Genomic DNA, 25,789 nt, shown 5'->3' on the forward strand with positions numbered 1-25,789 from the left:
CTTAGATAAAGCAGCATTCTGCATGCCATAGCAATGTGATTCTAATATGTGGTTTAAGCACTAGGGAGATGAAGAATCTCTTCTATAAGACCTAAAAATTGAAATACTAGCACTAGGTTTTAGTCTGACAAAATATAAATAACAAAATATGGACCATACATGGAGAATGAGCCATTTTTTTCTCGGTCTTCTAGAAAGTTTGACAATCCTATAGGCCAACTGGACAGAAAGTACAATAGAAGAAAAGTTTTTTTTCAGTAGCATGAGGAACTGCCAGTAGTTATTGCAGGTTAATGACAAGTTTCTCCTGAAATGTCATGGAAAGCAAGTGATGGGATTCATGTGGATTTGTGAAAACTCTCTTGAATGCAAAAACTTGTGTCCACTTAAATTCACAGCCTTGCTGGCTTAACTGGACAGAGACAGAGGTCCATGAGATAAGGTTGATGTTTTGCAGCTGAAATTCAGCTCCAGTGTCTCTAGTTCTGTGATACATTTCATAGTAGGTCTGTTTCCTTTTTCTCTCTCTGTCAGTGTGCAGCTATCCTTCTGTAGCTAGGTTTCTATCTGCTGTGCAGTTTACAACTTGAAGGAGAACATGTGTGTGGGAGAAGAGATGCAGTGCCAGTTTCAGCTTTATTTACGAGGTTTGTTACAAGACCAGATTTCATCAGTATGTTTTAGACTAGTACTGCCTTGATGCAAGATCCTATGTACAAACTAGGATTAACTTCCCTGGCTGCGGTTCAGGTTCTTCTGTAGAGTGCAGGAAACATTTGCCAGTCGAAGGCCGCAGGACTGGACTTCTATTTCAGCAGTTTCACTGATTGTTCATGCAGTGATGGCAATTAACATTTATTTCATGCAGTGTGATATAACATTAAACTGGAAGAAGTGCTTAGTTAAGCAAAGTTGGGACAAAGTTGGTTAGCTTGTCAAATCACAAAGCTAGCATAGGAGGACTTTCTGTACACAGGTTTCTGATGCTATTCCACAGCAGTATTGATATATGTTCAGTAATTATCTTTGCTGGACCCTTTCTCAGAAACTCCTTTGGGAATCCCATACCTAATTGCTTTCACAAAAAGCACCTGATAAATCACATTAGCACAGCTTTGTCCCACACAGCTTCTTATATGTTCTAAAACGTACAGAAAACCTGCTTTTTTTGTTGAGTAGTAATAAAAATTCACACTTCATGAAATGGCTTCCGTCTAACTGAGAAATTTGTAGGATAGTGTCACAGCACTTCTTATATATAAGATTTAGTATAATCTATTCGTTAAATGTACACAAGGTTCAGTTTTCCTGAACAAACAGCTCCTTGACTCCTGTAGAAGCCTGCTTCCAATTAGGGGCTGTCTGTTTCTCTTTGCTGCGCTCTGGGCAAAGATACAGAAGCAGCATCTTCTGATGGCTGTCTCTTAAATGTTCAGTACATCACCTTCATTCATCTGGGGTCTGTGAAAACCTGTTAGTCCCCATTTTCCTGCTGTCGGCCTCTGAGAAGTTACTATTTGACGCTATACCAAAGTCTTGTTTCTCTAACTGCCAGGCATGAAGAGCTGTTCCTATTTGCATCTGTTCACGTCAGCTCAGTTAATTGTTGTCTTTGCATCTCAAAAGCAGCTGAATAGCATCATTCAGCATAATCCATTTTATGGGCATGTATCTTCGCTCATTCCCACAACCTTGTCATCGTACTGCAATCCTGACCAAAAATGTTACAGGTTGCATTATGCCAGCTCTTGTGGGGTCACAGTGACTGTATCTAGCAAAAGATACACCCAAAACAAGGTAGAAAACCATGGCCCCTTACAGACTTGACCTGCAAAGAGGTTTTGCTCACCAGCCACAGTGTCTCTAAAAGGTGATGTGTCCTGGGCACTCCATACCTTGAGTCTCTTGAGAGCTGCCAGAGGGGAAGAGCTCTGCTTTTCCCCTGTATGCTGACCTTTCCAGGGAGCAGAAGTGAAAAAAAAATTCAAATATAAGAAGTGACCTTTGCTGTGTTCCTTATGTAAGAGAATCAGGGTCTCATTCATGATGTAAGGGACAGGGAGAAATGGATGAAGAGACTGGGACGCAGAGATGCTTGTGTCCTGTTATTAAGTGAACGCAGGCAGTCATTACTCTGCAAACCTTTGCTAGACTGCTGTTTAAGTGCCATTTACTGAAAATACCATGACAATGGCAGGGGTAAGTCATAGCCAGTAACTATAACAACACACTTCTCCCACACTGCAGCTGTGCATGTAAGGGGTGTCTCGGGAGAGGAAGAAATTACTCTGTTTACATGTGGAGCGTATGAGAGCCAGGAACATGAACCATCTTTCTCTAAAAGCTGCTACAAAGCACATGATAGATGAGTGTGCTGAACAGTGATGTGTTCGAGTAGATGTATTTCCTTTTAGGTTTACCTCCAAGCAAGGCTCACAGGCTATTTTAAGAACTTATAATTTCTCCTCAAATCTGTTCTGCCCAGTCCTGACAATTTACAGCCACGGTTTGGGGTACTCCTCTGTGAGTGTCTTGATAAACCTGGGAAGAAGGCTTCACCAGTTACAGCCAGAATAACTCTATGGCTAATAAAGTTACAGCTGTTTTGAAAGATACTATCACCTATAGGAGATTTTGGGTTCAGCGAGAGAGTCATCATGGTGAAAACATCTTACTTCAGCTACCATGGGAAGACCACAGAGGTGTGCTGGTATGCTTCACTCCCAGCAAAGAGTAAAGCCCAGGCTTTAAAGGACCCATTCTCTTCTTCAGATCAGAGCTAACCTCTCCTCAGATATACCACACCATGCTCTGAGGTGCACTCTCACTTTTTTTTTTTTTTTTAACTGTCAGTGTGTAAGCATAGTCCTGAGTGTGATGGAAGATGCCTGTGTGCAGAGCATGTAGTGCCCCAGGCTGCGACAGCTCTGCCCACCCACCGCAGCATAAGTAGGAGCTTTGCTGACCTCAGCGGGACGTGGTCTAGACTTGGCACAACACTAAGAGCTGAATTCTCAGGAAAATAAAGGAAAATTCAGTTATCTACTCAAAATAGATTAAGTAACAGAAGAGCTTTTCTAGTTCTGTGATTTTTACAAGTTCACTTGTTATTTCCAAGTGTTACGTAATTTACTCCAGTTAATCATCTGAGCTTTCTTTTTAACCCATAATTCTCTTTGGCCAGTCACTTTGTATTGCTGATTGGTCACTTAAATAGTAGGATAGTTTGTTTTTCCCCAAAGAGATGACAGACATTTGGAAAGAAAGCAGCCTATTCATGAATATTAAGAGGAACAACAAAACAAACTAATATTCATGGAACCTGGAGGGTCTGCAAGTGTTGCTTTTCCTGCAGAGATTTATAGTCAGTGAATATGTATTCCCCAGGAAATAAAAGTGAGCCTAATCTGGTGCTTTGATAGTTATTATTTGCTTTTCAGGACAGTGAAGAGTCTGATACTGTACTGCATAGTGGCAGAAGAGTAGCATACATGTACTGCAGACTGCTTGGGATGGCAATCCATACTCAGGTCTTCCACATGATAAGTGTCATGTTATTTAAATAAATAAGATAACAAACCACTGAATAATCATCAGAAGGAGTGGGGCTGGGTTAGAAATAGTAAAAAACAGCACACACAGGTGCAGTATTGACTTTGGCCCAGGCTTATTGAGTCAGGTGGCTCATCTCATTTGGAGTAGGAATGTTAAACTGCAAAGTTGTTTGTGCACAGGACAGGTCCAATACATACAATGGCAAAACAAGATTTTTTGTACTATTCTATAGGTACATATCAAAACCAGAGATCTAGCTGGGGTCCTGTGAAGTTGAAATTACAGGAAACTTGAAATTACTTGTTTAATTTTTTTTGATTCAGTACTCCCATAGGCACAAGGGAATGTATATATGAAGCCTGTTGAACAAATTATCTTTTCCAGTAAAATCTTCTGTCTCCCAACCTATTTGATCTTTTTTCCTAAAAGTCATATCAGAAATTTTTTTTACTATACAAACATCAATACTGTGGGTTATGTTTTTAGCCAGACTGGAGTCTGCACCTAAATTGCACCAGCAAAGAGGAGGGAATACACGTCTGTAAATTCACATTTTCCCTACATACTTGATTCACTTTCAATTTATCATTAGTAATAGTTGTATTTCCAGACATTTTGAAGCCCACTGAAATCAGTACAAACTTTCCTTTTGACTCCAGATGAGGTCTTCAGGGGCATTTTTTTAATAGTCTCTTGTGTGAATCCTGTGAAGTGGTCCCAGTTCTCCACTAAACACAGATCACAGCTCACAGGGCAGCACTCAGTTTGCACAGATCTCACATAGTTTTTTGCCTTGCTACAGTGGGTGTGTTTCCAGCGCACCAGACACAGTCTGTGCTGACTGCTGAGTCCTCCTTCCATTCTTTAAGAAGCTGTAAACCAGTCATCAGAATTATACACGTTCACGGTGTATCCATAAGCACCTTTACGGATAGCTGTTTTCTTCACAGCAATCAGAGCTGACATCAAATGTTTACATAAGGATGATACTAGCATCTCTCTGGTATCTGCCAAAATTAGCAATTTGCTCATGGCAGATGGCTCCAAATTAATCTGGTTCACAGATGGGACTACAAATGCAATTCCTCAATAATGAGAATAAAATGAAAAGGGATCTCAGTATTTATGACTGTGAATCAGTTTGTTTCGATGATCCAAAGGTGTTCTGAATCAATGAGATCTCAACAGATACCTATCGATACATCTTCCAAAAGAAGGAGCTTTACAGATATAAACCCTGGAAGAGTATGGTTGTGAAGAGAAAACTATAGAGAATAAAAGGCAGGTTTGCAGTCTTAGTTGCTAATCCTCAGATACCTGCTGGTGGAAGGTCGCTGCACTTGATAGTATTAGCAAACTTAAAATTTGACCTCAAAAATCCTCTTTCAGATGAGCTGATGAGTAAAAATCTGCCTTAATCTCTGTGTAAATATTATAGTTTAACAGCCTAGAGACAATCTTTTGTGAACCAGAAATTATATGTTACATTAAACCATTTTATTCTTGCCCAAATCCAGTAACTTTCTTGATACAATGTGGTTTAGCTTAATTTTCCTACTCACATAGAGTTCTTTGTCCTGTATGCAGAGTCCAGTGCAAAGTTTAGCTCTTACCATCAATGGCCCTTGATATCTGCAGACTTGCTGATACTTATTAGATGTACAAGCTCATTGCTAGCATTGTCAGCCCTGTGCTAGTCACTGACAGGACTTTTTTAAGTCAAAGGAAGCAGATCAGTTGTCAGGTATCTCATGACATAAAAGCTAGATCCTGCAGGCAATTAGAAAGAGAAGAGTTTTAGAAGCAGCTGGTTGTTCCTCATGGCCTGGCTGAAGTGGTTACTGCGGCTCTGTCTCACCTGCAGGCAAAGCACAGAGAGGTTCCCTGTGGCAGGACCAGAGGATCTGGGGTTTGTAGCTGTGAGAAATGTTATCCTGTCTCCTTCAGTAAAAGGTTTATGTTTCTTTTAGAGGGGAAGGAGAGACTTGTGGACTTCCCAGCTGAAATTGCTAAGCCTTGCAGCACTGACTCCTAACCTATAAACTGAGGATGAATGTGGGGAGATTGCTCACATACAGGCTGAACGAAGAAGTCTTGCTTACACGGTGGCAATAGACATTCTGGGTGCATGTGCTGTCTTCTTCTGGAATGTCATGAACAGGGCCAGTGCCATTGAGATTTGCAAAGGTGTGAAGTACAACACAGTGATCAAACCCAGTGCAAGCAGACCTGTGTAGCCCTTCTGCAATGTTAACCATTGCATAGCAGCAGTATTTGTGTTCTTCCTTGAGTTTAGAAAGGTCAGCTAATTCAGGAAGGTGTTGCTGAAACCTGGGCATCTGTATCAAGCCTATAGGCATGACCTGTTCTCACTGAGTTCTTGCTATTGAGCACTGTAACAGAGAGGGTAACAGGCTGATTGGTATGACTCAGTGCAGATACTGTGCCCTTTGATATGACTCAAACCAGCCATTTCCATGTTAATATGAGAGGTTCAAAGTGAAAAGGGAAGGCTGAACTTGGTTAGATACACTCTGAGCAAGAGCTGGTTCGGAAGAATAGAAGCAGTTGAGAAAAACTGGCCACAAGTTTTCACTATGAAAATATTTGAAAGGCACAATAAGGAAGAAAGATTGTGTCTGAAAACAGAAAACTAGCTGTTACTGCTCCAAAGCCTAATGGGTCTGCTAGCATCCAAGCTTTTCATTATTTTTATTGATGCAGTAATAATTCACAGCTATAGTTAACATGCCTTTGACATTGGCGGCTGCCTTCGAAATGAATTCCATCTAATTAAACTAAACAACAGAGAAATCAAAGACCACTTCAGTTAATGATTACATTTAACTGGGAATTTCTTTCCTCCCTCCCCACTGCCTTCCTCCCCAAATAACCTTAAAACTATGAGAAGGAGGTGTGAGGCAAAACAAAGAACTGGGGTGATACATCGCATAGACCTAATGAGTAGCACTGTGGTGAGGGCTTGCAGGCTGCAGTACCAGCTACCAGACACCTGACAGTGGCAAAGAAGTCACTGGCTCCTTCCCCTGGGCCAATGTAAAGTCTCTTAGTTCCTAGGAGAGCTGGTGGGATGAGGCCAAGAACTGCATCACAGCATGCACCACCATGTCGTGTTTGTAATTTAACATATAGACAGGTGGAAAAGTCAGGAATGCGCTGTTATAAAAGGGGCTTCCCAGGGAATTATCTTTATTAATTTGTGGGAGTGTTCTTAGCACTTGCCTGCGTTCAGCAATGTGTTTTCAGTCTGGAGTGATGGATGTATGGGATTCAGCTGGGTGGACTACCTGTCAAAAACTATTTATAGGGAAAAAAATTCCTGTGTTCCTACATGAGTAAACTTTCAGACTCTCTATAGATCTGTTGATTAGGTGTTAAGTTTCAAAAAACCATATTTCATTACCAGCCCAGCATCCATTAATGTGCCTAGTTTACTCAGAAACCTTTGCTCATAAGCCCCGATTACAGCACTAGCTGCTCCCTTACATCAGCCCCCTGACATCACACAACACATGTTTTTGCCTCTGATCTGTATGACTTCTGAAACCCAGAAGGGGCTTTTGACATGGCTATCTAGATTCCCTGATACAGGTATGCAGGAGAGTCTGCCTGGGGTAATAATTGGAACACATTTTCCAAGGAAAGCTTCATTGTATGGGGAAATTGAACATAACAAATTACAGGTTCCTCTGAAACAAAGCTCTGGGATCTATAAAGAACTGCAGGAGGATTTAGTAGGAGTCCCCTAGTCCTTATCTGGCTGTTAAATAGAGCTGTGCTTGGGTTTACAAAGTGGAATGGCACCTTTATGGCTTGTTTATCCCTGTGATGGACAGTCTTTTTGTGGCAACAAGAGGCGGGGGCGGGGGGGGGGGCATCAAAAAGGCAAGATGATGGAGAACAGTATTCTCCCTTCTCCTCTCCGCATTGTTACAGCAAGGGAAGGCTGTAATCCAAGGTCTGTGCTCTCTGTCATTGCCTTGGGAGAACATGTTGGAAAACCGCTCAGGCCTGCAAGAGGCTCAGGGTCACGTGTATCGTTGGTACTTAATGCATGGCAGTGCGAGAGGGCTCATGTGCTCCACTTAAATACTCTTCAGGCAGACAGATGATGAGTTAGAGGCAATCTCTGAAGCATGAGGAGCATATAATTAGCTAGATGTTTTGAACTACCTAGCATTAGAAATAACAAAGGAAGTCACTGCCTAAGTGGTAATAAAGGAAGATCACAACCACATAGATTTTATTCTCATGTGAGACCCTGCCACCTGTCTAGGTTGTAATTTCCTTGCTGTCACAAACTCTGGGGTCTTTTCAGACGCCACAGTGTCTTCTTGGTTAGTATAACAATGCCAGAAGCACAGCTTAATAGTCAAAATGGGGGGAAATGCAGCCTCCTGCTTTGTGAGCATCAAGATGTTTTTGTGCAACATCAGACAGTGCTGGGCTGGCACCAGATGCAGTCACTCGCTCCTCTCTGAGTTATCTTATGATCGAATCTGATTCTTTTCTATTTTTTTAAAAGAATGTGATTGAATAGGAACACAACCCCAGCTCTCCCAAGCAAAAAGCCCTCCCTTTTCAAGCCCTGTTAGCAACATATTACCTCACCTAAACTTAATGAAACATCTCTCATCCACACGCGGTAATAAATTACAAGAAATAGGGACATTTTATGTACAACGATGACACAAAAGGCTATAGATAGCATGATTATTAGCCTATATTAGCACATCTTGTCCTTGTTACCACTAATAATAGAAAATACAGAGACCAATAAAATGAATTAAAAAGCTGGACAATTCTTCCCTCCTAGAATAAATCCTGGAAAATATTAGAAAAAGAGTAGCCATAATAAAACAAAGATTACCTTGAAGACAACCCGCAAATTTCCAGCTAACCATGGACTGTCTTTGTTTCAACATGCTTGGTGCCAGGAGGCGGCTTTCCATAAAACAAAAAAATATCTAAGGTGCAGCGATGTTCCAAGGCCTTTAGTGTAGTTAAGAATTTTACAGGACTGGATTAAGTAAGCTCTTTAACAAAATTTATTTCCAAACTTAAAAACAACATTAAAAATTGTTAGGCTTTGGTCTTTATTTTTCCCCAAAACAGCTGCTCCTATCACAGAGTAACTCTTAAAATAGTAATGAAGAAAGGTAAAAAAAAGAACAAACAGTGTTTTATATTTCTAAATGGGGAGAACCCAGCTTCAGCCATATATGAACTAGTCTGCCTATCCAGACTTCAGGAGACAACTTATTTTACTCGCATGTCAGCAATACTGGATTTACATATGAGTTGGTATCACAGGGTCTCAGGAAAAAGATCTAGCAAGCAGCCAGGGAATCTCTGCCTTTTGGCAAGGCTTTGGTAGATCCATAACCTGCTGTGAGCCAGGTTCTGATGTCAATGTCACTTTTTCTCTAGCGGCTTCATTAATGTCTGGATTTGTAACAGTCCCAAACTTCTGTCCCTTGGTTTTTTTTAACTGGACAAGTGTCATTATTCAGCTAGCTCCAGACTATGTAAGCGTACGATAAAACCAAGATTCATTTGATAGTTGGTCATATCATAGAGATAATGTGGCAGAACATGTTAAGTTGTGACTACAATGACTTCTCAACCATTCTGACACAGATGAGAAGCCATAACCAGAAGAGGGTGCAATTGCTTATGGCACCACACTGGTCTTCTCTAAATAACGGTAGGCACTTGCTAGTCCCTCTTCCTGCTGGATTCAGTACTTCCTAGCTGGGACAAGACACAGGAATTCAAGGCAAAGCAGACCTCAAGACTGCACTTCATTTAAATATAAGAGGTTCAAACACAAGCTAACTGTTTAACAGCATCCCTCTGTGACTTGAAGGATAAACTCCACACTGACTGCACTCTTTCTTCATTTCATCAAGTGCCTCATCTTACTTCCTCATCTTATTTCCTCCACCCACATCAGAAAGGGACAGTGGCTTAGAGGAGAGTGTGCTCTGTCTGGAATAAGTTGCCATAGGCCATTTAGATGCATATTTGCAAAATCCTCTCCTGAAGGGTTCTCTCTGGATTCCTCTTTTTAATCCCCAACAGAAAAGTTATTATGTAGCATCAGCCACAAATGGTGACATCTTTTGACAATCTTTCTGGCTGTGCTGCATTTCCTAAACACATGGCTGAACACAAGTTCGGATGCAGTTCTGCCACTGTCAAATGCCCTAGGTTTCAGTTTAGCTCTGAAAACTAATCCCTTGGGTCTACCTCCATTTTTAAACACATGGATAAGAAGCCAAATTAAAACTTGAAGAATCTAGAGCAGATATATCTGTATTTTGCTTTTATTTATCAGTTGCAGAGAAAAAAAGGTTGGTTATACAGGTATCACAAATCTAATTTTTCACATTATTTCAGTAGTAAGGCATTACATCATGCTATTTTTTTATTCAAAGATAACTATTTCAGTGTTAATATGTACCACCTGGTAACCTTGAATCAGTATTTGGCTTGCTACAAGGCACTAAAAGGTACTAATTTTTTCTGGTTTACAGTATCAGTCTGAGGGGCAGAGACTTTATTTGGCTTTACAGGCGCATCACTGAGCAGATTTTACACCAGAAGGAGCCTTTTCTTCAGCTGGATATTCTGGGACAGCTGTATTGAAATCACTGGTATATTTCAGTAACAACAGCAGAGCTTGCCCAAAAGTACATCTGCAACCATGTGAGCTTTATGCCAGAGTTACAAACTTGTTCATAACCAGTACAAAAGCCCTTAAAGTACATTACTTTTTTGCTATCAGTTTGTGTTGTTCGTTATATTTCATTAACCAAATTACATCATTTCAGTCAATGAATTGCTCTAGAGAAAAAACAACCACCCTATTAATACAGATACTGTTACTGCAATACAAGATGTTTCTCAAGGCAACTCTGATTAAGATACTCAGTTAATTGAAACCTGCACCACTGCATCACTTAAACTGAATGCTTAATTTATAGAAGCATGTAACATTTCTCCAGAGTCTCACATAAGGAAACAAATGCCCATGGGGTTCTGTCACTGGAAGAATTTGTTTATGGGTTTAGGCAAGGAGCAGGATTCAATTGGTCATGCCAGTCACAATATGTATTTTTTTCAAGACCCTTTTGCTGGTAACATGGCTGAGCTGCAGTCTAGCAACACTGACTCTGGCTCTCATGCTCTATTTATAGAGCTGCAGCTAGAAGTACCACAGGATTGTGATTCTGAACGAAATCACAGTCACTGCTAAAGCTCCTTCTGACCGTTGAACCTCATGCTAAATTGATGTAGTACAAAATCTTCTTTTCAGAATGACAGAAATTGACTGTGCCTCTTACCACTCTTGTGGATGGTATATGCACCTCCTCCATAGGGTTGCATGCAGAAAAACAAACTAGAAGTAGGAAACCCTTGCTCAGTAAGTTCCCCAGGCTTCCATTTCTCTAAGTGTTACATTTGAAGTTTTCCAGTGAGGTTGCATGAGTTTGTTTTGTTTAGTAAAACATTGTTTTGGCAATTAGAAAATCTTTTATAAGATATAGTTGTATCAAAAAGTTACGCAAGCTGAAAATAACACAGATTAACATGTTTATAGTTTATCATGGCTATAGTTAAAGTTTATTATGCCAGTCCAGGTGAGGTGCTAGTTTATGGAATGGAGATAGCTTGAAAATGGGGCAATTCCACCTGCAACAGGTAAAAGTATTGTTAGTTATTTTCAAGCAAAAGTGGCAGCATTCTCAATGCCAGACAGGATGCATATTTAGATTGTTTCTGACCCAAGAAGTTTACAATTAGAGATTAACAAAACTAAAAAAGTAAAGGATTTTGTGATTAGGCTTTCTAGATATTCTTTTCAGTTCAGGTCTGAAGCACTGAAGGGTTATCTGGGGAGACTGCAGTTGTGATCACAGTAAAGGTGAACACTGAGGAGAGACCTGAACATGAAGGGAGACTAGTATCTGGTAGGGTTATCAGACCATAATCAGGAGGACTGTCAATGCAGAGGGGCAGAAAAGGATAAGACAGAGATAGAAACATAAAAGCACTCCCAAATTAGACAGAGCCAGACTCTGTTCAAAGATTTTGCACTTGACTGGCTAGTTCTTTTGCTGCAGAACAGGTTTTTTTTCACCTAGTTGTTCTTTTTTATATGCATAGATAGGTGACAGATACTGTAGAAGCACTATAGCTTGCTTTGAAATCTTGCTGTGTTTAAAGACAGATATTAGCTTCCATGGTCCATAAAAGGCAAAAGATCCATTCGTATTGGTCATTTAGTTTGGTTGAGGAGCATGCTTTTGAGCTGTATCTCCTTAACCTCCCCATTTACTGCAATTTGGTTCACATTGCTGAGCAGTGTCAGAGCACTTGAGCTGGATTGCTTTTACACAACACTAAACCAGAGGACCTGCTCCAGGGAAACTCAGATACCAGACTAGATTAAGTCCAAAGTAAAACTCAAAAAATACCTACAACAAGGCCATCAGGTCTTCAGTGTCAGGGTTTTTTTGCTCTGTAGTTCTGCTTCTCTTACACTGTACTAGTTACTAACATAAGCAGAGATTCCTGCTCTTCCTATCCAGAGCTTCTTTCTAGCAGTGTGCTATTTACTGGAAAACTTGTTTTTCTGTTCAGAGGAGAGTTATACTAAACAGTGCTTTTATGTGAGCTAATCCTGCATTTTCTTCTCCTCTAATGAGTTAAGCTTGTTTTTCCCCACCACCTCCTTTTTAAATAAAGGAGATTTTTCACTTACTGCAGCATCATTCAGAGGAGCAGCAGTACGGTGGTAAGCAGCCTACCTTTATGAGGATTAGGTCTAGAAAGATAGTAACAAGCATTCAGTCACTTGTTGTTAATGGTAGCATTACTTTCTTAAGTGAATGTTACCAAGATGAAAGACAGACAAGGCACATGCTTCTATGCAAGTAGTGACAATAAGGTTCTGAAGGACTCAGCTTAACAGCCTGTGTCAGGTGATGAGGTTAATGGAAAAGAATTTGTTATTCAGGTCACTTAATGAAAATAACCTTGGAAGAGCTTAGCAGAGCCCTTGGGGTAGAATAATTTATTCCTCTTCTGCTTCCATCACTGTAAGTTAACCCAAGACATAGAAGAAGCTGATCTAAACATGAACTCAACCTGTCAGAGTAGTGCAGGAGGAACATCAGCAATTACAATGCATTGTTGTAATCTCTGCTGTCCCTCCAGTGATAATACATAGAATACAGCCTTCAGAGCAAAGGCTTGCTTTGCATAGCCCCATCTTTAAAAAACAGACAGTTAGTAAGATGCAGGTAATCAAAACAGTGTGCAAGACAACAACAAAAATATGCACCCCAAGACATACAGACAGTCAGAGAGGGACCTGGGGGGGTTGATTGCCAGCCGGCTGAACAGGAGTCAGCAGTGTGCCCGGGTGGCCAAGAAGGCCAATGGCATCCTGGCTTGCATCAGAAATAGCGTGGCCAGCAGGGACAGGGAAGTGATCTTACCCCTGTACTCGGCACTGGTGAGGCTGCACCTCGATTACTGTGTTCAGTTTTGGGCCCCTCACTACAAAAAGGACATTGAATTACTCAAGCGTGTCCAGAGAAGGGCAACGAAGCTGGTGATGGGTCCGGAGCACATGTCATACGAGGAGCGACTGAGGGAACTGGGGTTGTTTAGTCTGGAGAAGAGGAGGCTGAGGGGAGACCTCATCGCCCTCTACAGCTACCTGAAAGGAGGGTACAGAGAGCTGGGGATGAGTCTCTTTAACCAAGTAGCAAGTGATAGGACAAGAGGGAACGGCCTCAAGTTGCACCAGGGAAGGTTTAGACTAGATATTAGGAAGCATTTCTTTACAGAACGGGTTGTTGGGCGTTGGAATGGGCTGCCCAGGGAGGTGGTGGAGTCCCCATCCCTGGAGGTGTTTAAGAGTAGGGTCGACATAGCGCTGAGAGATATGGTGTAGATGGGAACTGGCAGTGTTAGGTTAACGGTTGGACTAGATGATCTTCAAGGTCTTTTCCAACCTAGATGATTCTGTAATATAATTTTTAGCCAATGCATGGTCTTTGGATCAGCCAGGCATAGAAAAGAGAGAGGCCACAGCAGCCGTCATTTGCACTATTCCTGCTCTGTGTTTTGGTGGTTTGTTTTGCTGCTCAGCTGTAATCAGAAATAAGCTTCAGCTCCAGTAATTTGAGCCCTTAGGCTGATCTGCTGCTCCCAGACCCCAGGAAGCCCCTATGTCTCTGCACCACCATTTCACTTCTTAGCCCTTAATTAAAAGTGCTGCACACTGCCCAGGAAAACATGCCTTCCACACAGCTGCTGCCTGAGTCCTAACAAAGTAGTGCACCATTTTTGAGGTGAGGGCTTGTGACATGAGACAGAATAAGGCATGGGGGATCACTTGATAGATACCCCCAATTTGATCCCAAACCTTGGGACAACCATTTTGAGAGTTCTAGATCCAGATGTAGATAACCTCAGGAGTAGACAGAAGCAGACAAGTTTAGCACTATCCTCACCTGTAACATTACTACCCTGTCAGCAAGTGCCCATTTCATATTCTGAGCAACATGAATACCTCATCTGTGTAAAGCTGAAAATCCTTTTCACGGCCCTGGGTACAATAACTTCTATATAGAAAAACAAGATTAAACTTGACAGTAATAGGAGTGACAGAGGGGAAAGCATTCTTCCTTTGAGGCAGAGGTGTGAATACAGCAGCCAGTGACTGACTGAAAAAGGAGGCGAAAAAAGATAAATGCAATTATTCAAGTACCAAGGCTTTTAAAAAATGCTTCTAAGAGAGAAAAAAAGAGAAATCCACACCTTTCTCTTGACATTTAACAAACTACCTAAACGAGCTAAGCAAAGGAAAAGAAAGTCAAAGACCTTACAAAAAGAGTTGCTTTCAGCTTTTTGTTACTACATACGTTAAAATACATTTCTCCAGGAGACACCAAGCCCTCTATGACCCACAGCAAATCCTCATAACCGTTCTCTCTTCTTCCCCATAAGCCTTATTTATTGGCTCCCTCCTGGCTGCCTCTGTAGGGACCAGACTTGTTAGCAAAGCCTCTTTACACCTGTGTGTCTGTAGGCTGCCAGAGATTTAACTCCACATGTGCTGCATCCAGGGTAGCAGACTTGTATTATTCCCAAAAATACCTTTAGCCACCCAGTGAGCCCTGCTCCAGTAAATGACCCTGCATCTCAGTGCGGTGCCAACCTTTGGGAGAGTGCTGTCTATTGTGAACAGAATGTCCTGCTGTCACAGCTGGGTTATGTAGACATTTATCAATCAACTACAGCCCAGGAGTCTTTAGCTCTTTAGTGCTATAGAGGCACTTAACTCCCAGGGAACTCAAATTCAGTGGTTAGAGGTTCACTGTCTCATAACCAGTCTTAGGTATATCCACCAGAAGGATTTCTAACCCTTTACTTCATGCTACTTTATCGCTGCTTTACTTTTGGATTTTTACAGACTGAGTAATGTTTCCTGTCATTAGGACTCTGACAATAGTTTCTCTGAAATGCCTTTGACATTTGCCAGGGGAAACAGGCCTACAGTTCACCAAACCCAGCAATCACCCTTGAGCAACAGGATGCCAACTGCCAGGGCAAGAGTGGTGGGCACACGAAGTACAGTATGCTTGAGTAATGATTAACACACAACAAAGAGAGCTGCCTGCGCTGCAAATGGAAACACACTGCGTCCTTCGGATGTAAGAGCATTTTGGTCTAATTTTGCACTCTGCATATAGTAATAAGACACAACAGGGTGTGCATTAAGCTCGTCTTCTGAGAAGTGCAACAGTAGCTGAATAATGCACACCCTGGAGTGTCTTATTTGTAGTGGACTATGGCTCATTAATTTTACATTTAAATTTTTTCAAAACCATTTAAAAAAAAATCTATTCTGAGGGCGGTTATGTAATGTATCCTTCCACTGAAAAGTATTCTCAAATAAAAACAGTAGGGAAAAGGTGAGGAAGAGCTTTGCTCAACTGCAGACCAGTGTTTGATTTGGTTTGAGTAGGGCCTCCAATGAGCATGTTCTTGGCATGCAAATGCAGATATATAATTCAAATAATGATAGTTATGGAAATCTATTCAGTGTTCACTCTTTTCTAGACTTCCCTTTCTTGGAATGACTTGGGGGAAGATGGTTTTGTCAGAGCAACAGTGTGTATGTGTGCATGGATACAATAGAATTCAAAGAACAGAGGGTGTTATAAAAACTCTGTTTTGTTATGACATCACTTCAAAAGTATGAAGGAGGGACATCTGATTTCTGCTGTTCCACATGAAATGTGACTATGGTTTATCCCTTTATATAGGTTCCAACCTTGATGATGGACACCCAGTTTTCAGAATTCACTCCAGATATCACCCCAATAATGCTGGCGGCTCACACCAACAACTATGAAATCATCAAACTGCTTGTCCAAAGACGGGTAACAATTCCACGCCCACACCAGATCAGATGCAACTGTGTGGAATGTGTCTCCAGTTCAGAGGTGGACAGCCTGAGGCATTCCAGGTCAAGGCTGAACATCTACAAAGCCTTAGCCAGCCCTTCGCTGATTGCCTTATCAAGCGAGGACCCTATCTTGACGGCCTTCCGACTGGGCTGGGAGCTGAAGGAGCTCAGCAAAGTGGAAAATGAGTTCAAGGCTGAATATGAAGAGCTTTCACAGCAGTGCAAGCGTTTTGCTAAGGACCTATTGGATCAAGCACGGAGTTCCCGAGAATTGGAGATCATTCTCAATCACAGAGATGATCAAAGTGAAGAGCTGGATCCCCAAAAATGTCATGATTTGGCAAAGCTAAAGGTAGCAATAAAGTATCACCAGAAAGAGGTAAGAGTCATCTAAATGCAAAGGTGTATGAAGGCTTCATGTACTGGGTACAGTGATTCATTTCACTAGTCTCCATGGGTTTGTTCAGGGTTGCTGTCTGTGAGCCACAGGGGTGAGTCTGGATTGATTGGAGAACCATGTGCAAATGGGCTAGTCACAAACCAGGAGGTTCAGCACACCTTGGTGACAGCATGAATCCGATGAGTTAAGTGCAACAGGATTGGCACTTGCTGCAGTGGGTTATGGCTTCTATGGCACTGATGCTTTCTGTTTCAAAGATACTTGAAGCTCATTTCATTGTAACCTATCCCCCTGCAAAGAACAGCCTTCAGAGATTTCCAAGTTTGTTAGCTCCAAAAGCTTTTCCTAGTAGCTGCTTTTATCCAGGAACCAAAAGCCAAAAGGGGTTGCCTGGTTCATGAATGTCTTGACTGCAGGAAACAATATAATAGACAATTCCCATCCTCCGGCCACCAAACACTTCCTAGCACCCATTCAACACTAACTTATAAGGGCCAGAGAAACAACAGCATCAAAAGAGAGCAAGAGAGATCATGAGCACTTTCACTGTCCTAAGTCTCCATGTTACCCGCAATTTTGTTAGATGAAAATGCTCATGTAATGCTAGACAGTGGATCACGTCATGCAAATACTGCTTCACACCTGAGACACCTCAGGTTGATTCTTGCTCCTTGATTCATCTGTGTTTTGGGAACTGAGAAGCAATTCCCAGAAATTCAAACTCCTACCCATAGTACCAGAAAGACATACTTCAGCTAAAGGGCACAGAGCCTTTCAGAAGCCCTGAAAATTCAGAGATTTATAAGTTAATTCAATAAAGCCACTAACCCAAGGAGAATGCTGACAACAGTTTCATTAGTTGGCTCTGGATTTACTTTCTCTTTCCAAACCTGGACAGAATTTAGTAGATGATACATTACTGTTGGCCAGTGGTGTTCCAGGTTATCTGAAGGAGGAATTTAACTTGCTTGGTTGAGGAACTGAATTGCAGTGTCTATTACATTCTTCTGTGTCTAGAGGGTGACAGAAGTGGCTGAAAAGCCTGCCACACTACTCTTTTCACTGTCTTCCCCACATTTGACACTTGGTTTTATGCATTGACCCAGATGAGGACAGCCTGATATGATACATTCCAGCTCCCTTAATGGCTGCTCATATCATCTGACGTACAGTAGTCAAGTGAAGGATGCAGATGTTCCTTTCTTCCCTTTGCTCTGTTACACCTCCTCAGTACCAGCCCCTTGACGCAACAAGCTGGAGCCGAAGCCTCAAGATTTCTGGGATCACTTACTGCTCTTAGTGGGCTACTCCAGTGAAGTGTCAGCAAGGCTCACTGGCTTCATGTCAGGTTGTGGTTTTTACTCTAGCTCACAGGGTTAAGTAACACTGTAAGTGCTTTAGGGACATGAACGAGTAGTGAAGAATTAGTCTGGAGAAGGGCAATAGAGGTCAAATCTTCCTTGAACCTCAGAAGGGCAGAAACTGTACTTCTGTTTTTTTCTACTGGCCTGATAGCCACAGACGCTGCACCCACATAGACCCTTCAGCAGCCAGGATATCACTGGCACTGCTGTGTGTGGATCACTGCTGATTTCAATGTCTTGTCTCAGTTCAGGCTCGCTATTGTCATCCAAGCATAAGTCTGTGGCTACCCTTATCTTCTTTAAGGCTACCCTTATCACATTAAGAAACTGCAAGTCTGAAGGAGTTCACTAGATATGAAATGTAGTGCTGAACAGTCCTGAAGCTCTTTTATTTTGAAGTAACAAATTTTTAATCTTTGCTTGCTTGACAGTTTTTATCTCTTTTTTTAAGGCATATTTGACTGAATTCCAAACATATGGGCAAATTCCATGTTTTGTGACATATTCATGACAGTTCCAGTGTATAAATAATAGCAAATATGCTCTGTGTTGCTAGCTAAAGTCAGTGCTGTTTCCAGGTAGAATACTGGTGGGCAGAGACAGAACGAATGGGTTTGGGAAACCAGCACTACTGAACTCCCTCATCCTACCTGGTTAATTACAAATACCTTGATGCATCCTGCAGGATGGTGTTTATATGCAACAAAATATTGCAGTAGTTTTCTTGTCATGATAATCAGTCCAATACAAAACACCAAGCAAGATACAAACATCATTCCCAGCTTCTGAAAACAATGAATAGGAACATTTGTCAGGGAGACCCTAAGAAATGCCTTTTAATCATGATTGAGAATTTTTGTGAGGACGGGAAGGAAAATACAAGCACGTTCGGTTTTGTGAAAGACAGTTCTGCAGAGGAAAACAGCAGACGTTTTAAAAGTAAATCATTTTGTTCCACTGAAGCTTTTTATGTCTTAATGTTAAATGGGATTGGATTGGATTGGATGGAGAAGCTTTTTATAGCTTAATGTTGACAAAGTTACAAGTCAAATCTCTAGTAGTTTAAGACAAATATGCAAAGTAGACCTTAGTTATTTTCTGGGGCTGTAGATTATTACCGCAGTTGTTAGTTCTTTATATTCAGCATCAAAAATGCGTAATCTGACATTGATTTTAGACTAATTGCTAGACAAATTTCCTGCAGCTTTTTCCTTTTTGAGTGAAATAAACCAAAAAATTTCTCCCCAAATATGAAATTATTCCATTTCAGCTTAATTGGGCAGATATGTTCAATGTCAAGGTTCTTTACAGAGAAGTTGTTAAGAGGGAGTTGGTAAAAAGATCATTGCCTTTGGATGGAGGGGTAGTACTGTGTGATTTGAGTAGGGAGTAGATCTTAATGTTACTTTTTCTTTGTACCAGCATGAGTGATCTGGGAATTCAAGAGTACTCTTCACCAGATACATTATTCATTCTTCTTCTCTCCAAGGCATTTCAGATGAATCCACCATGCTTTGTTTTTTCCCCCACATTGCACTCCCATACTGAAAAGTAGGTGCTGGTTTGTTCCAGGTACAGAAAAATAACAGCATTCAAATTTATAGTGCATGTTGATGATCTCCAGCAGCGAACATACAGGACTGAAAAAAGTCCCAATGGGAAAAGTTAGACATCTATGGGCAGTTCTTGCTCCAAACTGGGCCCTTGGAGGAAAGCTTTTTAAAGCTAGTTAGGCTGCTAAATATGCAGGTAAGTAGGCAATACTTTTTAAACAGTATAATCTGGTTAAGTGCCTAAATCCTGTTGGAGATTAGACATTTATCTGGCATTTTGATATTCTACTGCAGAATTAGCTGCATCTTTTGGCACGTAGCTACTGGAGAAAAATCTGATCTTGTATGTTAAGTTTTAGCAAACAATTAGCGATCAGCCCCACCACAGACACAAATCCCTGTTCCCTGTGCTGAATCCAGTAAACATACTCACGGTATACACAACTTCATATTTTGATCCGGCCTGAGTGCCTCAGTCTTCACAGTGAGCAACCTGGATGAGGGCTGGATTAGCAAGGGGAACCACCTCAGTTCAGTCTTACCTCCAGAGGAATACTAGCCCCCTCATAAAGGCTCCACCTCAGTCTGTATCCCCAGGTAAATCCCACTGCCAGTGCATTTCTGCCTCATGATGCAGATACAGGTTTCATCTTTACCAAGGTAGAAAAATCACCGATTCTTTTTTTTTTCAACAAAAACCCCTGGGAGGTACAAGTTTTGATTACTCCTAAACGTTATATGTGTTGAGTATTTTATAAACTGAAAAATGTGTTGCTCATGAGAAAGAAGACCTTTTTCCTTTGGAGGAGGGCCAAAACAATGGAGAAGAAATTTCTTGCTTTTCATGTTTGTTTTTAATAAGCCTGTATATCCTAGAAGGTAAATTACTGTTTACAAAGAAGGAAAAATTTCAATTATACAGGAAAGATTAAAATGTGCCCTAAGGTAGCTTTGTAGTATATTTTATAGTAGTAAATGTTAAAACCATGCTGTGTAATGTTCACATGCTCCCTGTCCATCTCATCTTAAGTGTAGAATGGTTGTCCTCAGTTTCAAATTGCAAAAGGACCCTGATCGTTTCTTTAGAAGATAGGAAGGACTTAATAGCTGTGATCACTGTTTGCATGGCAGTGACCAAATATTAGAAAAAAATGAGGACAGCTCTAGTAGACTGTGAAACATGATGAATTAGGTCCAGCACAGACACAGCAGTTTAGTCTGTTCACTTTTGAAAGAAATTATTTTCGTAGAATCATGGCAATTCATGGTCTAAGAGACAAGTACGCTTTTCATAAATGGTCTGCAATATATGGCATTTGTCTTCATATTATTACTTTTCAAATTCTTTTATTCATGACTAATTTTGGAAGGAGAAAGGTGCTGAAGACTTAATATGAAAAGGCACAGCTCAGCTGTTGAGGATCAATCTTCACTATGTTGTTCTGGCACCAAATTAGCTCTGCATTTGTTAATTTGTTTGCATTTCTAAGAAAAGATCAGGAAAAGTCATCTCTTAGGATCTTGCCAGTCACGGAAAGCACAGTTGTCTGTACAGCGTACCATCACTGTATTAGAGCATCAGAGCATAGGCAGAATGCAAATACAATTTTTATGTCCTTTAAGGTTTTTTTACACTGCCAAAATAATGTAAAGCAACCATAGTGTAGCAGTGAATCAGGTCTAAAAGGGCAGATTTCTCCTTGTATATAACATTCTGCTAAGCCACACGAATAGCAATATACATTCAGCCTTTTCCTGCTTTCCTGCTCTCCATCACAGGTCATTCACATCTTCAAAATGAAGTGAAACAGTAGTGGGTTTTTAGTGCTTTGCATTTTTCTGGTACTGATAGCTGCAAATGGCTGTGCAGGTTTAGTTTATATGTCTGTAAGAAACACACACAATACAAGGCACTCAGAAAAAAAATTATTTTACTTATGTCTCTAGTTTCACTGAATTAGATCAAAGAAGTGCATGAAGTTACCTCTCAGAAACCTTAACCTTAGCCTCTCTTACTGTACTCTAAATCAATGACAGGAGAGGAGAGAAGTGGAATCATTTGCTTTTCTAATTTAAAAACAGTGTTCTTTGCTGTTTTCTCTTCAGGATGAAGCTTCAAAAATTTTAGTTCTTTTTTTCCAATACATTTACATAGACAAGTACCTCCTGAGATATAGTACTGGAGTGGATGAATAATCATCCCTGCCATGCCACATATTTTTCAGCTGTGTCTTGACTCTTGTCAACTGTGTGGCTGCGGTTAGAAGCACAGCATCATTCTCCAGGGAGTATCCATAAACCTGGCAAATTTCTAAGGACACTTCAGTTGGTGTATAAAAAGAGCTTTTAAAAATATCAGAGTTGCATGAAGAATGAAGTGCGAGGTCTGCGAAAATCAAAGCTCATCTACTGCACCTTGTTTACCTGTTTTGATAGCCATTCAGGTATCTTGATGGGTAGCCACAGATCTTTCTTTGCTTGCAGAGTGCACTAAGTTACTCTCCTGTGGTTTGGTCTGTTTTCTTGCCACACTGCCTGGAGGTATAATGATACAGGGCTGAATATTTGTATTGTGCTCTTTAAAGGCACACTAAAAAGCTAGCTTTTCAGTGAGCCTGCACAGCTCAAAAGATTAATAAACAGGCTTTTGCTTTCAGCTTTCTAGAGTGAAATCATACCATGTCATGAAAAGAGCTTTATTAAGACTAGACTGGGGAAGCAGAGCTGCAAATTGTGGAAGCTCTTTTCCTTTCTAGTGACCTGGAACATCCATATCCCTTAGGGTATTAGATGGTTGAGGATGGTGTGGTTACACTATGTCCTGATCAGTCCTACACCACAAACCTGAATGTGAGTTTAGGGATTTCAAAAGCACTGAATGTCCAAATGTCACCTTTCATTTTCCAAAAGCACTCATTCATTCATTATTGTATGCAGCAAAGTTACCATCTGATAGGTGAACAGTGGCCTATGCTAAATTAACTGTTTTTTTCTCAGACCCAGTCCCAGCAGGCAGATGACCACATTACAAAATCTTCCATGCATGTGGTACTAACTGAGCTGTTATTGACAGTCTCGGTGGCAGGTGGGGAGACTTACCTGCATTTGCACCCTTATAACAGTCTTTCCTGCTAATCGCTCGTGGGGCAGCAGGGTGAGTGGTGCACATCATGGAGCCCCTACTCTATGGGTTTGTGCAGTTGCCAGATCTATTTGTTCAGCTTTGGAAATTAGCATGGAAATTTAACCCATACAGCTGCATTATGTTACAAAAATTAGGACAAGTGGCATTTAAGTGTAACTTCTCTCCAAACTTGGAAGAAGAAGAAATATTCAGAGAACTGATGGTTCATCAATTTGACAAAGTGGACTTGAATGTTTATTTGAGGAAACAGTATTATTTGGTATATTATTCACGTAACACCAAAATGTTCTAACTTGATGAAGGTTAGCCACATATTGCAGCTGTCACAGAACAGAACTGCAGAAGACTTTCTTTTGACAGCAAAATCATCTCTGACTAATCTTGCCATGCACAAATTTGAAAAAACAACATAAGACCATTATGTCAGTCAAGGACAAGGACTCTGCTTGTGTTAGTGTAATGTGTAACAGGCAGCAAATGCCTGGATCATTCTTTAAGCAATGTTTGGTGCCTCATGCCTCCGACTTAAATTACCTCTTGGACAAAGACAGGAAATATGTTGAAATCTAAAAGGATTGCCACTGTTTTAAGAACATTCAAGAATGATTTAGTGAGTTTGTCAGTTCCCTTAACTTCATGTATCCCATTAGTCTTCTTGCCAGCAAGAGAAGAGGCTTGTAAAGCCCAGGTTAAAGTACAGGGCATGATTGATTTGCTTTCTGTAGACAACAGAAACTGGAAAGGAGAGGTGATGCCTTCTATATTGTATAAGCCAAGTGTTCAGTCTTACCGCATCTGAAGGTCTAGAGTGCCTTTCAGAATCAGCTTTACATCAGTAGTGAAGACTATATCATGTTCTTTCATACTTCACTTTGAATGATATCCTGAAATAATAAACTCTGTGGAAAAAATATTGGTATGGATTCTTCCTTTTGGATATAGAAGTGGTCATTGTTATTTATCTGATTTCTGTGAATTTCAGCTTTACTTCTGTTGCTTAATGTAGAGTGTTACGAAACTCTATAGAGAAAAGAACTGAGATTCCACTCCCCGTACACCTCTTATGTATAGATCAGATCCATCATCATCCACACGAGCCATTTATCTCATGACTGAGAACACAGTTACCTTATAGTTCTTCTCTCCAAGAAAAGTGAGATGGATAGATGGTTTAATCATAACCCCCCCAAACTGAGATCTTGTGCAGAATGGCATTTAAAAGCTGTGACTGCAGTTTTTGTGTTCTCATTCTTTCTCTACAATCCCCAGCTGGCTGAGTACACATCCTTCAGTAAAGAATATGTCCTCCTCACCCTACATTGGTGATATTACTCAGAAGCAGAGATAGCCTTTAGAGGTTCCCAAGAATATGAGAAGTGTTTATAGTATGCTGGTCTGTTCTTTCCTGGATATTGGAATAAATTTACACATTCAAGAGAAGGTAAGGTAGAAAGAAAAAGAAACCAAAATTAAATAGTTTCAGCATAGATATTTCTCAGGTCAGAAAGGAAGCAAGTGAAAATATTTTTAGAACTTTTTATTAATACTAATAGGGTAAAGTAGGTATGTATTTAAAAATACTTGTGAATGACTTTTAAAATTCTCATGTTTGCTTTACTTATCACTTATTTAATGTAAATGTTAGAAATTCACTACGGAGAATAAACCCAGCCTTTTACTTAAAAGTCAATACCTTCTCCACTTCAGCAAAAGCCTGAGAGCTCCTGGAATTCATTTGCAAGATCTGTAACTCTTGAAGTGCTGCCTTAGGAAACTGCAAGATTTGTCTCTAAACAGTTTTTAGCCTGAGTGTTTTTGCAGTACTTCTGTAGGATGTGTCCGATATCCCCTGTTCAGCTCTTGGAAACAAGTTAGTGTGTTGTGAATGGACTGTCTCTCTTAGGTATATTGCTCATATTCAGCACTTTGCCTTTGGAAACCCAGTCTATGCCTACTTAATCTTTGTAACAGAACTGTATTCTGAAATGTTTGCTGAAATACTTCCTACAGGAATTTATTTATCAACTGTAGTCTGCTTGTCTGCTGAAATAAATGCTGAAAAGTTTTGCTTACGTCTGGACTCTTGCTCAGGGTCTGGCCCAGATGAACATGTTCTGGTGGGGTGGTTGCTAACAGAGGATGGCCTGCAGAAGCACCAGTCAGCAGCTTGCCTTTATTCAATGCAGAATTTATGCCTGCACTTAAATCCTGCTGACACAGGCCATAAATACAAACCTATAGCTAAATACACATTTACGCGCTCTGAGTAGAGATGGATTTAATTTCAAGCTTACTGTTAATTGCTTCTTCCATGGGTAGGTACCTAGGATTTGCAAGCCTCTACCTTTGTCCTAGAATATATGGGACCTCTTTTATTTAAATATTTAAGATAATCCAAAATAAATTTGTGAAAAATATGAATTTTGATGGAACTGTAGCAGGCTTTTAGAGGTTATTCAGTCTTTCCTTTTGTCAGCATTCACATCACTGGTGAATTTCCAATTGCTACTGCTTAAGCGGAGTTCATGTCTGCTACCATCAAGAGATGTGTTATGGGTAGGAGACCTTTAGTTAAGATTCATGTGTCATCATCACTTAAAATATTTTAAGAACAGATTAGACAAAATTCTGTATAATTGAGGCCATATGTTCATCTGTGGAGGATCTGGAGTTTATTTTATTCACCAGAAGAGGGACTGAGCAATTTGGGTAGCACCTGGTTTTCTTGCAGGACTCTTCCAGCTCAGCTAGTGAACTTCTTAAATGGCAGGAATGACTGCCATTTGGATTTGCATCAGTGCTTCCCTGTTAGCAGCAACAGGCGTGTGAGTAGTAGCTGTGTTTTTGATAGGATATTCACCCTAGATTTTCCTGAGAAAAAAATACTATCTCTTGGAAGTGTCTGATGAGAAATGTTGAGTTGTATTCCCTTTTCCCTGGGTTATATATAGCCTTCCCTCCAACTTCTTTATCTCATTTCTTCCTTTTTTCCTGTTGCAGAAGGTACTTAATTAACAGGATGAACAACCATTAGGTGTTTACCCTCTGCAACTCATATTTCAGCAGCAGAATGTAAATAACTTTGCAGTCATTAACAAGGTTGAACTTTAAAAAGAAATGTGCTACAAAAGAGGATTTTCTTATTCATCACACTGTGTGCATCACTGCAAATTTGAGGAGGCTGGTATTTCTTACGTAGAATATCTGATCTCATAGGGCTTACTGGCTCTCTGCAGCAGACATCAAATTAGGCCACAG

General features: G+C 40.6%; 1 protein-coding gene across 1 annotated transcript in view; it reads left to right on the top strand.

The window, feature by feature from the left end:
• The window catches only part of TRPC5 (transient receptor potential cation channel subfamily C member 5), a 98,460-nt gene that overhangs the window by 32,143 nt on the left and 40,528 nt on the right, over positions 1-25,789 (top strand). Inside the window, exon 3 of the mRNA XM_074882415.1 lies at positions 15,927-16,448. Coding sequence (XP_074738516.1) covers positions 15,927-16,448 — 522 coding nt within the window. The remainder of the gene's footprint in view (positions 1-15,926; positions 16,449-25,789) is intronic.

This window comes from Strix uralensis, chromosome 13 (genome assembly GCF_047716275.1).
Source record: "Strix uralensis isolate ZFMK-TIS-50842 chromosome 13, bStrUra1, whole genome shotgun sequence".
Lineage (NCBI taxonomy): Eukaryota > Metazoa > Chordata > Aves > Strigiformes > Strigidae > Strix > Strix uralensis.